Below are 17,600 nucleotides of genomic sequence, written 5' to 3' on the forward strand. Positions count from 1 at the left end.
TATTAAGGAGTAAACATAAGTTCTCTTGGCAAATCGCTCTGTGCAGTGAAAATGGGACAACCATCCAGACTGTCCCTAGAGAACTATGCATTGAATTATGAGAATTTCACTGAGAGAATGCAAGATTGGATGACTGATGAGTGGTTGCTATGCTATTGCCATTTTCTGCCTGAGGTCAGGACCCAGCTTTTCTTTTATCGCAGCAGAAGACCTCTTCTAATGATCAGTCCTCAGAGATTAATGGGACCATCTGAGTTTCAGAACTCCCGAAGGAAGAATGCTGCTCAGGCTACGAAGGATACTATTGAAATGTTTTAATTATCTGTTGTGTTCTGTTGTTGGTAGAGTTGTTCGTACATGGCACTTTGTTTATCGTCATCTTCACAGGTCACCTTGGAGAACAGATGCCTTGCAGCAAAAGAATTAGGAGACAAGGAAAACAGAGTGGTACTGTCATGTGTCATGTTCCCATCTTACTGAAGAGGAAACCTGTTTTGAAATCATATGCCAGTGCTGTGGCAGAAACACAGATGTGGTGATTCATACCATCTAGTAAGTCCCGTTGCGAAGAATTCTCCCTAGTGGCAAATGAGAAGGTGAATCTCATTCTTGAGAGACAGAGATTCCTGAAATAAGACCTGCTAGCTGCTTGTCAGGTAAGAGTGTTCACAGTCAGAAAAAAGACTTCAGGGTTTGACTATAAAGCACATTGTAGTGTAATGCCATACTAGTTCATATTTGCTTACAGCCTTTGTGTGCAAAACTTTTTTTAAAAATTCCAAAAATGAGTAAGTACCTGGTCTGGGGACCTTGCTACAGATTCGACCATTTCCAAAAAATCCTGGTGGACATCGGCCACAGACATATCCAATGTAAGGGGGTTTCCGATCAAAACACAATACTCCAGGAAAACACGGCCTATTGGCACAGGTAGTAACATGGGACAGAGGCGCTGCATGACCTAGGGAAAAAGGAATTTCAAGCACATTTATTTATAATTTCTCAAATGAAATGAATATATAAAATTAAGTGTGACCGTCAAAGCCTGGCTAAAGTTTTATAACTGCTTTTATTCTTTTGAAGAATAATTGATGCAGAATGTTCCCAAACCTTGTGCCAAACATGAGAATGTCCTGTAGGCACAGCATAACAGAACAGCTGTTTCTCATTAAAGTAAGATTTATTAGTCCTCTAATTGCATGTTTTCAAGTTTATTACTCAAGGTTCTTTGGCATTTTTCAAAGATAATATAGAAACTGTAATTTTCAGCATAAGTGAGAGATTATCTGAGTAAGAAGTAGTATTATTCTGACATCCTTCTGGTCTTCTATAATTGGAAAGTAATCATCAAACCTTTCAGCACATATACCTTACTTTTAAAAATTCACAGTCAAGTGCATATGTTTCTGATCTAGAAATCCTCAACTTGTTGAACCTTGTATGACAAGAGACTATTTTAATTACCTTAGAAATATATGAAAAATTAAACACTCTGGTACTGTATAGTATTTTATCACTTATGATGTCACTGAATAATGAACTCCCTGTGAAGTGTTTAATAGTGTCGACAGAGAACAGATGATGAATAAAATCTAAATGATGGTTGTAGATCTTTTTTAATTGCCTCCAGTGAGGTCTCTATCGTGATTCTCAAGTATTTCAGCATTATCTTTGCACCTTGCCTATGACATTATGACAGATCACCTGTTTGAGGTATGTTCTGGTTAGCTGTTGGATGGCCAAGTACAGATATACAAAAGTATAAAAACCTTTGTATATCTGTATAGTGTCTGTATGGTATCTGTACAAAAACTTCAGTACAAAACTGAAATACTGATTAGAAGTGGGTCAACATAAGCAATGTGCAGACACACACACCTCTGAGAGGTTGCTGCAGTGCTCAGGGTCCTGTTGCACTGAATGCAGGCACAAATATTCTGGGGAAAGCACCTGCTGAAGTCATGTCAATACTTCATTTATGTTCAAAGCTTGGTCTTAATGCACTGACTGCCAGTCAAATGCAGGAATAAAATTCAGCATCACTTGGCTATGGCAAGTTTGTGTAAGCTGTCATTCTTATTGTCTTGCTTTTCATTGATCACTAAGATTTTGAATGATTTTGTTCTATCTCAAAAGTGACGTGAATTCTACTTAAGCTTGACCACTCTGATTACTAAGGGCTCTTTCCCCTTGCAAAATCGATTAGCAGCAACCTGCAGTCTGATTTATTGAGGGGATTTTGATTTTTAGCTCCATCTTTCTGTGATGCATTATAAACAGTTTATGTTTGCTATTAAAATGGTAAAATGCATGATTTCTGAATACGCAACACCCCAAAAACATTTCATATCCTTGTATACCTACCATGTGTATCACTTCTGTTAAAATTCTTAATTACAGGAGAGTTCTTTGCCTCTAAGGGTTGCAGTGGCCACTCGACCGTAGTCTTGTTCAAGTCACCTTTGCCATTGCTGTTGTCAGTGACTAAAACCTGTGTAATGTCAGCAGCAAGCACAGCTGTAAAAAGAAAGCATGGAGATGAGGAAACAAGGTTTTAAGAGCTTAACTGTGATTGATGATAAAAAGCAGCAGTAACAACAAATCAGATAACTTGACAGAAGTTTGTTCTGGGAGCCAACCATCAAGCAAATAAAGGCAAATCAGGTGAGTCAGCTGCTGACATACAGTAGAGCTTCTGTATGAGCATAGAAAAAATTACAGTACACAAATTCACTAAACCTTGCTTATCTGAGAGATATACTTTTTATGCACAGTGATCTTTTATTGAGCTCAGGGCAGTAAGGAGGCCTCAGGTCCCTATGCATTATGCAGCGTTGTTACTTGGATGAAGATGCTATGCTAATCCCTGGGACCTGAGGTCAGCCTGATTCCTGACTCTCCTCAAAAGCTTCTGCTTGAATCTATAGTGTGTGTGTTTGTTAGCTTTGGTTAGTTTAGCTGCAAACTTTTTACTCTTCAAGATATTTGCACTAATTATATATGGATGTAAATAAGAAAGCTGAATACTGAAAAATTTTGAAAATACTAATTTCTACATAATTTATAGCACTGTAGCAGTTATAAAATTACTTCAGTTTTCTTTTCCTTCCTCTGGCAAGCCCTTACACTTGCTTCAGCAAGGGAAGCATGCGTGGACATATTGCAGTCTGTATGTTACACACATGAAGGATGATTTCTATCTTGTTTTGGGTAGGCAAGGAAGACCTCATGTTTACTTGTTCTAATAAATGTGCATTTTAGAAATATCTTTGTAATTAAAAATGCATAGGAAGAAATTATGATTCTGATATATTTTGAAAAAGTGCATAATTTTGTATATGCTCATTAGTCATCAATTCATTAGTCAAATTACCTACACTTTGGTGAGACAGACATAAAATCACTTTGAAATGATCATTATGGCCAAACAATACATTAAAGAAAACATTTCTATGCAGACATTAGGCAATATCATTAAAGGTATATTTGGTAAACCCACCAAGAGCAATCCTGCTGATGCCAGGATCCTGCAATTACAGCTCTTTTTTTTTTTTTTTTAATCTTTTTTTTTTTGTTGTTCTATTTTACTTTTGTGTTTATTTGGAAACCCTAACAAATAAATGCAAAATACATCAAATGTTGAGTTTTCTCCTCCCTTCCCACCAAATGTTATTTCTGGAGAAGACCTGTGTGTGTGTGACTGAAAAAATGCAGACTAGGTCACATCCCATTGTGATGGAAAGGTCTCAGCATGGTACAAAGTCAGTGCAGCCCCCTACTAAAGAATTTGCTGAGGACTGCCCCAACAACAAATACTGAGAAGGTATAAAATTGTTCCTGGACTTTTGCTGGTTGGGAACTGTGGCATGACTTTATGCCAAATGTGAGCTCAGCAGGTATGGACTCCTTTGTGTCATGAAACTATCTGAGACCTTCTTTCTCCTACTCTATATCCTTCCTGCATTCACTCAGAACAGGAGTAATCCTGGAGGTGCTCCCTGAGTACTTGTTAGTATATGATATATTTAGGAGTGAAACAGTGGAGAACTTGGGGAATGTCCTTGGCAAACTATCTAGCTGGCATCTGGAAAATCCTTTTTTTTTTTTTTTTTCTTTTTTTTTTCTTTTGTATGCTATGGTGTTCGTTCTAATCAAAATGAAACTAAACTGCAGTGAAAAATTGCAAACCAAGACCGATTTGCAATTATCCATATTAATATAACATGACAATAGTCTGGTTTATATATTTAGAGGTCTGTCCTTGAAACAAGTGGCAAAGTACTTGATTAAGGATAATCGTAGTAGAAGTGGATTCATATTTACCCTTCTATTAAAACAAATCAAGCACTTACGTTTGCAAGTTTTACCATTTCCCTCCATCCCACTGGGGCAAATTCCACATATATATGAACCAAAGGTATTCATACAGGACACTCCAGGAAAACAAAGACTCTCTTCACATTCATTCCTGTCCTCCTGACAAGTAAGCCCTGTGGCAAAACAAAGTGGAGGTTAATAATTGGGAAAGATTCCCTGTTTATTCATCAGCTCAAATGTTCAAGCAGACTAAGGCTTACTTCTCAGCTGTAAACTCATTACAAGGTGCATCACTCACATAGTGCCAAATTCCCCACTGTCTCACTTAAACCTGCTTTTATCACACTGTTTATTACTGTTGTTATTGGCACCAGAAGTGCTGAACCTGAGACTACTGCTCCTAGAAAACTATGCATATTAAATAAATGATTGCCCCTACATTTCACATCTTTGCTGCTGCTTTTGTTGTCATGTTTATGTGCGATCTTTGTCATACACTGAAGAAGCCAGTCTCACCACTTTGACTTTAGGATATGCCATGTACTGACATATTACACTCTTCATTTCTATGTGAACCTCACACTATTAACAGCTTATTGTACAACAGCACAGTCTGGCTAAAGGTAAATCAGACAACATGATGAAATTATTAAAAAATAAATAAATAAATAAATACAACAAACAAACAAAAAACCTAGAGGTTTTTCTATTTAAAATTTGAAGAAACTCTCTGAAATTGACTCTAAGCCACAGTGCTGGTGTTCAGAAGATAAGCTGCTGTAGGATCTGAATCCAAAACAATGGATCTTGGCTATTGCTGATTTTGGAAATAGTCATTTAAAAAAATCCCTTGATGTAACTGATATTCAAATTCACAACACTGAATGATTTAATAGGTACCTGCAGGGGAAGCTGACCCAAAAGCTAAAATAACTATCTGAACATTAAATGATACAGAATAAGCATATACAGCGTTGTTTAAAAACTCCCTCTGGCTTCAGATATGCATGATGCTCTCTCTGTGTACTTGAGAAAACTTGCTTGGCTACCAGAATATTAAGTCCTGACAGTCCAGTCTTAAACTATCCCATATAATTTCTGTTAAGGCATGCCCTTTGTTAATTGTAGGAATACCCAAGCAGACTGGGATGCTGTCTGAATAGTCCAAGTACCTGTTTCATGACATACCATAAGGTACAGAATGGCATATTCCATATTAGCTGTTCAGCTCTATCATGGCAGAAGATTTAAGGATAAAAGAATATTTTTTCTTCAAAAGAGAATTTTGTCACAGAGGAATGAAATACAGAATGATAAGAACAGAACATCATTATTCATCTTCTACAACATAATCTCTCATTGCTTCAGCATTTCAGATAGCTTGCACAGCTCCTTTCAAGTTAAAATAGTATCTCCATGTAAGAAAATCTAATTGAAGTCTCTCTTGATTGAGCTGTCTCAAGAAGCTACTGACTCATGGCTGCTTTGTCTTGGGGGGGTGGGGAGGGGGAAAGAAAAGAAGAACAAAAGGCATGTCCCTTTTCTGGTGCCATTTGAATCTAGATTGTTCTGGTTTTGCATGTTTCTTGCTCTAGGAAAGCTCTCCTTGTTTCATTTAAATACCTGGTGTTGCAGGTATTAATTTACTTTTTTCCCTCCATTGTTATATTTTGGATTACCGGTTAGACTAGTGATTATTTTCTTTCACTGGGTGGAGTTTAAAGACTAAACATGATACCACAGACAATCAAAATAGGAATGAATTTCACGGTTTTGAGAAACAAAAACTTCTTCCCACTCAGTCCCTTCTCCTCCCTTCTATATAGTCTGTTTTGCAAAAGTCTGACTTAAAAATCTCAAAGATGAGAGAATTACAAAAAGCCAAGGAAGAACATAAATAGCAAGCTTAATTTTAAAACTCACTTGACTGAATTTCGTAACTTAAAGGTGGAACTATGCAAGCACTTTGACTCAAACAGATATGATTTTAAACAATATCTGATCAATCTTGGCATAATGTTAATCCCACAGAGTCTGATGACAAATATTTAGAAAGTCTGAATTTTGACTGAAGGTTGCTAAAGAATCAGTAGCAATGGACAGAAAACTGTCTGCAACAAGAAATGTCAGTTATTATGCTTGCATGACCTCCAGTACACTGCAACACAAGAGAGTCTCAATTCTGTTGGCACTGTTACCATACAAATAAAAATATTAGGAATAAAAGATCCTCAGGTTGCAAGGTTGAAACATCTGTTTCCATGCCACCTCTATTTCTCCATCCCTGCATGAGAAATTGGTTGAGAAGATGAAGTCTTTTTATACCCCGAGAAGAGCGGACCACCTACAGATGCAGAGAGAGTCTTTTTGACTGTGTTCACATTATGTTGATTATAAATGATGAAGCAATCTCATTGATGAATTCTATGGTTATTATACAACATGAACAATTTTTTTTTCAGATGCCTGAAAAATAAAATGAAATTATAGCTTGTTCCGTCCCCTCTCCCTCCCCTTTATATATTAACTGGATACATAAGGAAAAAATGGTTTTCTGATTTAGAGATTTAGATACTTTTTTTTTTTAATTTTTCCAAGAAGGGTTTCTGTTCTCAAGCAGATGATATTCGTGCTTTCAGTAGCCCAGGGAAGAAATAATAGGAATTATTTTTACCACCGGTGAAGGGTGAAGGTAAATGAATGTGCTTTGAACACACAATGAGATAAGCATGTATAAGTCTCTGCAGAAATTCAAAGTGTTAATAATTCTGGAGTTATCCTCCTCTCATATTTTCCTTTGGCTTCTCTCCTGCCTTGTTACCATTCTTAAATTATGCAGTTACTTTGCCTGAGATACACAGATGCACTTTAATTGCTACCATTTAGCAAGGCACTTCGTTCCTTATCCTTCGTCTCTTGCAGTGATGTTTGGGAAGCTCTCAAAAGAGTTAAACATTTTCTTTCTACTACCTGTTCCCTATCATTTGTAAAGATTTGATGGTGAAATGGTGCTGTCACTTGAGCAGTATAGCATTGCCTTCTCATTAGATTATTGATGGTTTTCTGGGGAATTGAGACATAAACACAGCATCAAGGATGAGCTTTTATTGTTGTCACAGAACCTGCCCTGAAGTAAAATCATCTATTTCCCAGCTGGCTTTCAGCTCCACTTGCATATAATTTCTTACCTGCTATTAAAATTTTGAGTTGTATTCCTGTTTTACTCAATTATATTTGTATTTTGCTATTGCTTCTGTTTTAGCTTTTTGGGCCAAGGAAGTACAACAAAAGCAACACATTTATTTCAACTGACAGGACTTAAGGGTTCCAGAAAACTGAGTGTTTCTCTGGCCATCAAGGTGTCCTGTGTCCTTGTTTTCAGAGCAGCCTGTATGTTATTTTCAAACATGCTATTTTGAAGTGTTGGATATTTCACTATAGAAATAAAAGAATGAAAACCACTTTTCATAATACAATTACCATGAATTTATCAACAATGCATTGCAATCATGGCAGACTATTTTAAGTGGAATAATAGAGCTCGATTTCACTCAGTTTATGTGCAATAACACATAAAGTGAGTAAAGGCAGTGGTGTGAAACTGGTAGAGAAGATCAAACAATGGGAGCAGATACACTGACATCATTAACTCATGGAATTATATTGATTTTTATTCAGTTAATCCACCTCATTGAAGGCAATGAAGAATTGGTCCTCATGGTATTTTTAAGGTGTTTAGCCAAATCTAGCCAAAAATGATCCTAAATTTCCCTGTGCTCATAATAACATTTACAGCAGAATTGAGCACCATGCCATTCTACATGTGCTAATTTGTTTGGGGACTTTTATATTTTGATCAAAATTTCATTTTCTAATGTTGTTCTTAGGTTTGTGTCCCCCTCTACGAGTAGTCTTTTCCAGCATAAACCCTTCGGAGAGCAGCAGGCTTTGGCTGTGCTATAGCATTACCTGGAGTCACTACCAGATTGACTAGATCAACAAGATCAACCATCTAGGTATTATGTGGATCTTTCAGGCCATTTTCTGAACTCTCAACTCTGATTTTTTTTTTTTTATTTCCAGTGGAATTTTATAGGTAACGAAATCTGGACTTGCAATCCCACGTGACTAAAACAGTGAAAGTGCCATGACCTGCTGAAAGAGAAGGGGTACCTTTCTGCCTGTATAAGCCCACTGAGGCAAATCTATCTGTTTTTGTTTAAAATAGAGGTTTTTGATTATAGACCCTGGGCCTTTGATGTTACCTTTACTTGGTATTTTCAAAGCTATGGCACTGTACAGTAGCCAACATTAGAGGTATCATGAATCTGTTCATGCTTTCATATGTGAGCAGAATAGTTTTTTTTTTTTTTTTTTTTTTTTTGACAAGTTCGAGTACTGAAAGCTGAGTTCAGCTTAAGGTTGATTTTTTTTTTTCATTTCTTTTGAAACAGTGCTGATCCAAGAGACATTTTAACACAGTTTCAGTTAGTACCCCTCACTTTTGAGAGGCTAATTTAACACTGACATGACTGGATAGTAACAAAAATATTCACATTCCAATGACTGCTTAGTGACCCAGGTGAGTGACTGACTGTTTTAAACAGCACCGGTGTTAGCAGCCCTTTGTCTGCAAAGTTAAGCAAGGGCCAAATTTAGAAATGCTGGACAAAACCTGTATGTTCAATATTGCCTTGTACCTCCAGAAAGGCTACACTGCGAATGAAAAGGCCACAATTTCAGTGAAATTACAGGAGAAGGCATGCTTGGGCCAAATTAAAATCTGTTGTGTTGGCAGTGAGTCATGCTCTGAGCAGCTGGAGTGTGGGTCCTGGCTTGGAGGAGGTGCTGGATGCTCTATGAGACCCAGCAGTGACTCAGCACAGCCAAATGCCAGAAGCTTCAAGCAGCAGAACCTCGAGTGGCTGGCTCCAGCCTGCAGAGCACAGGGGAGTCATCCCCACGTGCTGTCACAAGTGTTTTCTACTGCGTGGGAATCATTCACAGATGTCCCAAATGCACCAAAGCTGACAATATAAATGGCATGACGGGTACCATCATGTTCTCTCCTCACCTCCATCATCTATTAGATGCTTCTCTTCCTCCTGACATGTCTGGTTTTCACTCTCTCTATTCCTGTTTGTACCATATGTCTTGCATCCACCTCTTTTGTCTTCACTGCATTTAATTCTTCCACTTCTCCTCTTCATGCTTTACATTCTGCCTTTCTAAGATCTTTCTTTTGGGGGGTACTGATCATTGCTCTTCCCTGCATCTCTTAAAAACCTATTTTGTTCAGCCCTGAACAGCTTAAAAGATTAGCTTTTGTTCCACCTGTCTGACAACCCAATGGGCTTGCAGTTTTCTAAGGCTTAAACTTGAGGAAATTTCAGCTAGGACTAAATGAATTTATTTCTGCATGTTTTGCATATCTACTTCTTCATAGACCTAATAAATAAATAAATTCATTCAGAGTTCTTTCATTGGCTTCATTTACTATAATCCTTAGGAGTGTGAGAGGGTCCTGGATCCTCACCTTTTTCACTCAGTCTTCCTCTGGCTCTTCTCACAGATGGACAGCTGGGAAATAAGCCAGTGGAAGCTGAGATCAGAGTGATTCGCAGCCTCCTTGAATGGTCATTTCATAACTACAGACCTTTAGGTCTTTTCTCTTTCCTTGAGCATGGATAATTAGATAGCTGCCTTTACACACTTTCTATCTGTCTACAGCTGAGTCATGGGAGCAGAAGAGGAAGCAAATGCAGTTCATTTGACAGATTGTTGTGGTTGTGCATGCTCAAAATACCCTGAAATGCAATATGTCTCTAGTTAAATCAGAGATGGGAACAGTGATGCCTTACCTCCCAAACCAGGGGGACATTTACAGATGTAGCGGTCCACGCTGTCCACACACATTCCGCTGCCACATGGGTTTGACTTGCACTCATTAATATCTTCCTGGCAAAACTCCCCATCAAAACCATTTGGACATAAGCACAGATATTCGCCAAGGCCTGGAGGGAATTTAATATTGGTAACACACGTTCCACCATTGAGGCAGCTGCAGGGCTTCACTCGAACCTGAGGAAGGCAAAAGGGAATTGTGATAATGATCTTCCAAATAATCACCACTGAGAGGTGTATTGGTACCCTTCAGGAAGGGATGGATTTGCAGTGCAAACACATTTTCTAGTATTATGAAGACTTATTTCTAACCAATTTCCTTTGTCTGGATAGATGGTCTCATACTCAGCATACTTATTTATTTGGCTGAAAGTGTGACATTAAAGGGATTTTTCTTCATCACTTAAGGGCACATTCTAATTTCTTACAAGAAAAAAAAGTCCTATTTGCTATAACAGCAGTTTTTACATGATATCTGAGGGCAGGATTCGTTCCTCATTCTTCAAAGAACTGAAAAAAAATCTTTTCTCTTTGCCTGCCCATGTACCTTCCTTACTGTTTTACATTACAAATGTCTCCCAGGCAGGAACAGGATTGTGGCATTCTTTAGCCAGTCTCTATTGCAAGGAAGAGAGGTACAGGTCATGTTATATATTGATGAGAACAGCATTTCAATAGATTTGAACCTTTGCACTATCTCATCTAGTTAAGCACAGATCTAGTTTGAAATGCTTCCTCTTTGCTATGTGTGTTCAGCAGACTGGTATTTTTGATGACAGTGGTTTGAATGAGTAAAAATTGGAATCTTTAGGAAAAAAATCTTTTATTTTCTTCACAAAACCGCTCTTGTGGCAAGAGTCTGCATCCCACTTTATTAGCTCATCCTATCATGGGATTAATGCTAGGCTACACAATAAAGACAAAGCAATGCACAAGCTCTGCCAAGAAACTTAAAGTGTGGAGTAATGACATAAGAGCAAGACACCCTCTAAAAATATCATTGAGAGTGAGTTATAATCTCCCTTTTATAGCTAAAACTTGGTCTTTTATGTTATATGCTTTTTTTTGTTGTTGTTGTTCTTCTGCAATCCAAATGCAGAATGTGAATTTTAAAGCAGATTAATGAACCATTAACAGGCTCTGCAAGAGAGTTCTGTCAAACAGCAATCAATAGCACTCTCTCTTGTTCATTGTATATGTAGTTTCTATGTTCTCAGATATATTTATTCCATTAATTGATCATTATTGCTATGCTGGATAATATACCCTTATGAGGAAATAGCTGAAGTCTGAGTTTTTAAGACAGTAACAAATTATTAGCTATAACAAAAATTGCACCAAAGTGATGACATGATAAACAGGTTTGTCTTGTTTTCCTTTTAAAGCATTCATTTCCTTACCTCAATAGAGTATCTGCTCTGTGCATTGCATTCATCCGACACCGTGAATTCAAAGGTCTGCCTGTCTTCTGAATCCACTTTCCAGATAAGAAGGCCAGCAGGAGAGAGCCTGGCATCCTGCGGCCCAGCCTCTAGGATGAATAGCACAGCTGACCCTTCCGGATCCACTGCTATTAACTGGTAAACAAAATTCTCACCAATAAATGTCAGCAGCTGGCTGGAGGGGGCCTGGAACACAGGAGGCAGGTTGTCTAAACAGCAAAAAATGAAACCACGATTACATAAATTCCTGTTTCTCCCATGTGAAGATTCAGACTGTGGGTCTTCTTAGGGGTGCTCTCAGTCACGAGGGTGGAGAAAGCATCCTGAGACTGATGGAGGAAACAATGTGGATGTTAGAGGCAGCAAATGGCTTTGCCAAATAGTATACTTTTTAACTTCTATTTTTCTCACATCCCATACTGAACTTTGATTACTTTTGATGTCTATCTGATACATGGGAGGAGATTGGACAAGACTTTTATAACCTCCCACTGATCCAACTCCCTCAGTTCTTACTAAAACAATTTTATCTCTAATACATGTATATATTAATTATTCTATCTATCTATTTATCTATCTATCAATCTACCTAAATATAAGCAAACTAATTCTCAAAATGATGAATGACAAATTGGGTGTACAACTTCGGGAAGATGGGGCAGGGGTGAGGAAGTTGTGTAACTCTTCTGTTGAGTAGATTCTATCTACTGCCTTTACACATGAGTGGTAATTAAGCCTGAGCAATGTGATTGAATTCAGTTGGACATTTCTGGAATAAAGATCTTCTCAGTGCTGGGAGAGGCACATCAGTGATACTGAAATTCTCTATCCCTAGAGACAGTAGTGCATATCATGTCAACATTGGCATTGTTATTTTTAGTGATGTTTACGTTCAGTCTTTCCTTAATGAAGATAAAAGCCTAATTATACTGGGCTATTTTACAGTAAAAGACAAATGCTGCCTGAAGATATGTCCAATATAAATATGTAAAAAGGACAAGGTAGAGAAAAGTATTACATTTTAATATTGGAAACCAAGGAAAAGGAAGATCAGATGAATACCCTTAGGTGACAGCAGCACTGTGCAGGGCTGGGAATTTTGTCTCAGTGTCCTAAACCTCCTCAGTCTCAAGCCATCTTTTCTTTCTAACCAGCAGTACAAATTGATGTATACTGATATTTAAAGGAATCTTCTCACAATGCAACTTGTGCATAGTTGTTTTTAACTTAGAGAACATCTCTAATACTGAGGATTAATTTCAAGTCACACTCTAAAACTATGAGCTATACATGTGTTCTCATAAAGACAGCATGTGTCTTTGCATAATGCTTGTGGGAAGTCATCATCAGGGATTCTTTGTGTGTGCATATCCTTTTATCAAGTTCTGCTTTCTGTAGCATGTCTCACATTATACAATTATTTAAATGCCTCTGCACTCACTGCTGCTGTGCTATCAGAGCTTTCTAAACTGCTTGGCCAGCAGATTGTCCTGGCAAAACTGTTGAAAGCTTCCATCCATTAATTACCTTTTACTTCAGAAACACTCAAACCATGGAGCCCATAAAAGTTGTGCCCAAAGTAATGAATGAAATATTGATGCTGGTATGCATTTAGAGATAAACACAAAGGTGTTAACTGGATGGAGGGTTACAAGATGTTGTAGACCATGAAATAAGATAATATCAGATATTCTGAAGGCAGTCTGTGAACAAGAGTGTTTTTAATTCCACAGAAGCCTCCTTGCTATCCAGTGAACATATATACACTCCTAGTTATTGCAGTACTTTTTAAAAGGTACTCATATATTTGAAAACAAGCTTGAGAAGTACCTTCTCAATATTTTTAGATTTTTAAATTATTGAAAAGTGAACCAAGATCTGTTTCAGATTTCATATATCACTCCTAGTTTTATAAATTCCAAAATAAATGTTTTTTTTTTTTTTTTTTTCTTTTTAAGCCATTTCCTAATTTTTAAAATTAAAATGTCTTAGTACCAGTAATGATAATTTTATATGACAGTCATAATCTGCTTATCCCTGAAGACAGAATAGCTGTGGCCAATACAGTGGAAGGATAGAACGGAGGCACAAGATTTGTGTGTCATAGTTAACGCCTCTCATTAAACTAAATTGTATCTTTGGAGAAAAAAGGCTTTCTTTCAGGCACACAAGTTTTTCTTCAGGCCTGGCTAACCATTAGGCATTCTAACTACTCTTTCAAGTAACATGTAATGGGATTCTTCATTGGACAACACTTGAGATGGATCTCTCTATGCCTTTTATTAACAGGAAATTAATTTTTTAGGACATAAACAAGAGCTCTGTGTTTCTAAATAGAGAGAATTCAAAGTGGCTAGTCTGGAACAGAAATTCCAAGGGCTCATGAATAGCTCCTTCCCTTCCAATTGTGTTCCTGCTTCTAAGCTTGGTTTTGGACAACTTATTGTTGTCTTGTATTGCTGGAACTTGTTGAGTCCTTCTCAAGTGCCTTTCTATCACCTCTGAGAAGGGAGTACCAACTCACTTCTCTCCCTGGTTATTGAACTGTGGACTCTGGCCACTGCGTTGCACTTCGTTGTTTCTGCTTCCATGACTTGCACTCTGTAGAAGCCTCTGTCCATGAACATCCCCGGTTTCTCCCCAAGGAAAAGATCAATCTTTTAGAGGAACGAATTCCTTCAGTCACTTCAGGAATATAAAACTGTGAACAAGCAAATCAAACATGTCCTCTCATTTACATACCTCGCTGTAATTGCTTCTCCTTACTGAACCTAAAATTACAGAGAAACTCTAGAAGCAACACATGAATCTACACAAAAGTGTTATTATAATCTTTATATCGAGCAGATGTAGATATGTTCATGTAAATGTGAAGATGCACCAAGGGATCAATGTTTCTAGAATTATGGATTATCTGTAAAGCAAACGTTAAGCAGTGGTGTTTTTTTACACTGGAGATGCAGTCATGAAAAAGCTGTTATTAAATCCTTAGCATTCAGGAGGTGCTTCAAAAGGCAGCCTTCTCCATGACCCCTGCCATGAATGGCTGAAGAATGAGCCATTAGGTTTCGTGGCAGTGAAGGCAATGAGTGGCTGTTCCCTACCACTTAGACTCCCTGCCAGGCCAAGGTCTTTTGTGTGGCATTTCATAGCATTTGGCTCAGGGAAAGATACCAAAAATATACATTAGTGTTTTAAAAACAGTGTTTTCCTCAAATTGTTCCCTTAAAGATTTGTACCTGTGAGATGATCACAGGCATTTTTAGGGTCCATCACTTTTAGCTGACAGACTTGGGCCCTTCGTTGGGCATGTCAAAATTTCTTTTTTTTTTCAGGTGTTACATTGGTTTTATTAATTACTAATTTATCAGGTTTCACCCAGAACAAGATAAGCGTCCAGATGCCTAGTGCACACAGAGGATTTCTTCCTGCTGCTGATCAGCCTGGACTTCCTGTGCACCCAGTTATTCACACCACATAAAGTCCTATTCAGGATAGGACTTTATGTGTTAGCTAAATGAACTGTGCATTTCATAGACTTAGTACTAAATTCCCAGCTAAGCACTTCTAAATCTTAGAAAAAATGGTCTTACTTTCATTAATAGACCAGGTGAACTTAGAAATATCAGGTTCACAGAGAAGACAAGGACTGGTAGGGCTTGACTCTCCTTCACCATAGCAAAGTCCATCTATATTACAAGTATTTTCCTGCCAAAAAAGGAAATAAAAATGGGTGGGAGGTGGAGGCAAGGAAAAAAGAAGTAAGAAAGAGTAAGAAAGATAAAAAATTAGCAGTTAATATTTTCTGGAGATAAGCAGGAGCTTGCTTATCTTTTGAAGGAATAAATTATCAATTTAAATGCTAGTACTTTCTACTGACACGAAGAAAACAAGACATGGAGGTTTTCCAGTTTCCATGTGAGATCCTTGTAGCTGTAAATCCTTTATCTTAGGCAGCATGTGATGCTGCTTGCCATAGATGAACGAGAGCATGATTTCTATTTTTATTTTTTTATTTTTTATTTTTTTCATTTTATCAGTATGTACTGTATGTGATCATTATTCCTAGCTGTGACTACTAACATGATGACTATTTGGTAACACTCAGAAGAGAGTTGCATGAGATCAACAAAAAATACTTGAAAAAAAATTGAAATTTTGGTACCCTTTTCTGGTATATGAATTATTTCTGGAGGTTCTTCATAAAAATATGAAAAAGCAATGATGTAAAAACAAAATAAAGATCTTTATTAGAGTTTCGGGTTCTGCAAGATGATTGTAAAGAAATGGCTGAACACAGCGACGGGGCCGAAGTTGGCAGAATGCCCTGGCTATAGCAGGAGGGAGAAGCTATAAGGGCCCAAAGATATTTTTCTTTTTCCCTTCCTTGAATACACATTGCTCTGAAAAGAAATCCCATGACCATTGGAGGGTTTGCACAGCCCCTTAGAAAGATCAGATTGCTTGGCTTTCTCTAGCACTGGTAGGTAAAAGAGGTAAACTCAAAGCAGTGCAAATCTACCTGTTTGTGCTGTAATCAAACATCTGACTTCAGAGTGTACATATTCACGGGCTCCTGGCCTTCCACCTGCCTGGCACAGCACATAGTCCCACCAGCCCCAAAAGATGGGGCTGAGACTGGTGTGTGCCCTGTTACTGGCCTTGTGTTTGCTATTTACTGCTTTTCTTCTTTCTCAACTTGTATTTTAAAATAATAGTTACTAATAATGAGTAAGCTAAAAAAAAAACAAACAAACAAAAAAAAAAAACAACTCATAATTGCCCCAACATGACAAACCTCCAACATTAAAATTTGGGTGTTAATTAGATTTTATTACATTGTTGTTTTCAAAGGCTTGAAGTTCTGATGAAAAAGCTGCTTTTTCTGATGTGACAATGTGTTAGAGAATGGGCTCCATAAAAGTGGAACACAAAATGCGAAATGGCCTGACATAAACTGTCCCCTAATTGAAACACCTTTTCTGAAAGCAATTTAGGTATTACAAAGTAATGTTGTAATAGGGGTAATTAGAATGTGGTTTGATGCAATTGGAAGCCTAGTTCAAATAGTCCCTTGAAGCGTCGTAGGGTAGAAATTATTATAATAGAAAGAGAACACCAGCATATTGAAAAAACGTATATACTTCTGAATTCCTAAAGTGTAAGAATGAGGAAAGCCCTTGAAAAAAACAACAAAACAAAACAACAACAACAACAAAAAACAACAAATCAACAAACCACCTAGCTTTAATTGAAATGGTTCTGACATAATTATTTTAAACTGAAATTTAAGTGACTTTGCCCTCATTGGGGCATATAAACTAGTTTCTATTCACTGATTTATTTGAAAAATGTGAACTTTCATTTTATTTTGGTAACTGGTTCTTTATTGCAATCAGTGCAACTTTGAAAACTATATTTTCCCATTAGCGTTAATGAGAACAGTGAGGCAAATGGGTTAAGATATACCTGATTAATCTTCATTTTATAGGAATGAAGACTGGTGGTCTCCTATTCATTTGTGCTTGCCTCAGGGTAGTAGGAAAGCAGGATTAGCACATTTAAGTATTCCTTACCCTACACCCTCCCAAAGTATCTTTTAAAGTCCCTCTGAAAAACAGAAAAGGTGTCTCATGCAGTCCTCTAAAAATAAGAGCAAGAAGGCTCTTTTTTAAGGGACGGGGGATGCTACACTAATAATAATCAGAGGGATATAGCATTCTCCAGGCAGTTCCTAGCATTCTGGCAGTTTAAAACGTAGCACTAGGTTTTTGATTACGATTTTAAAACTGTCAAAGCACTATATGTTTGTACTTAGCGGTATTTAATGTAAGCAAGAATGTTTTATGTTCTCTCATGGGTGTTTTCACACAACAAAAACCGTGTAACATGCATCATAGTATACCTCTTGCAACAGCAGAAAATGGGTATAGAAAT

At 37.5% G+C, this 17,600-nt stretch overlaps 1 protein-coding gene across 1 annotated transcript in view; it reads right to left on the reverse strand.

The window, feature by feature from the left end:
* The window catches only part of LOC116490673 (von Willebrand factor D and EGF domain-containing protein-like), a 141,100-nt gene that overhangs the window by 55,633 nt on the left and 67,867 nt on the right, over nucleotides 1-17,600 (reverse strand). The window contains exons 15-19 of the mRNA XM_032190065.1: nucleotides 15,257-15,371; nucleotides 11,622-11,872; nucleotides 10,179-10,398; nucleotides 2,365-2,517; nucleotides 797-961 (exon numbers count right to left, since the gene is read on the reverse strand). Coding sequence (XP_032045956.1) covers nucleotides 797-961; nucleotides 2,365-2,517; nucleotides 10,179-10,398; nucleotides 11,622-11,872; nucleotides 15,257-15,371 — 904 coding nt within the window. The remainder of the gene's footprint in view (nucleotides 1-796; nucleotides 962-2,364; nucleotides 2,518-10,178; nucleotides 10,399-11,621; nucleotides 11,873-15,256; nucleotides 15,372-17,600) is intronic.

The sequence above is a fragment of the Aythya fuligula genome, chromosome 6, assembly GCF_009819795.1.
Source record: "Aythya fuligula isolate bAytFul2 chromosome 6, bAytFul2.pri, whole genome shotgun sequence".
Lineage (NCBI taxonomy): Eukaryota > Metazoa > Chordata > Aves > Anseriformes > Anatidae > Aythya > Aythya fuligula.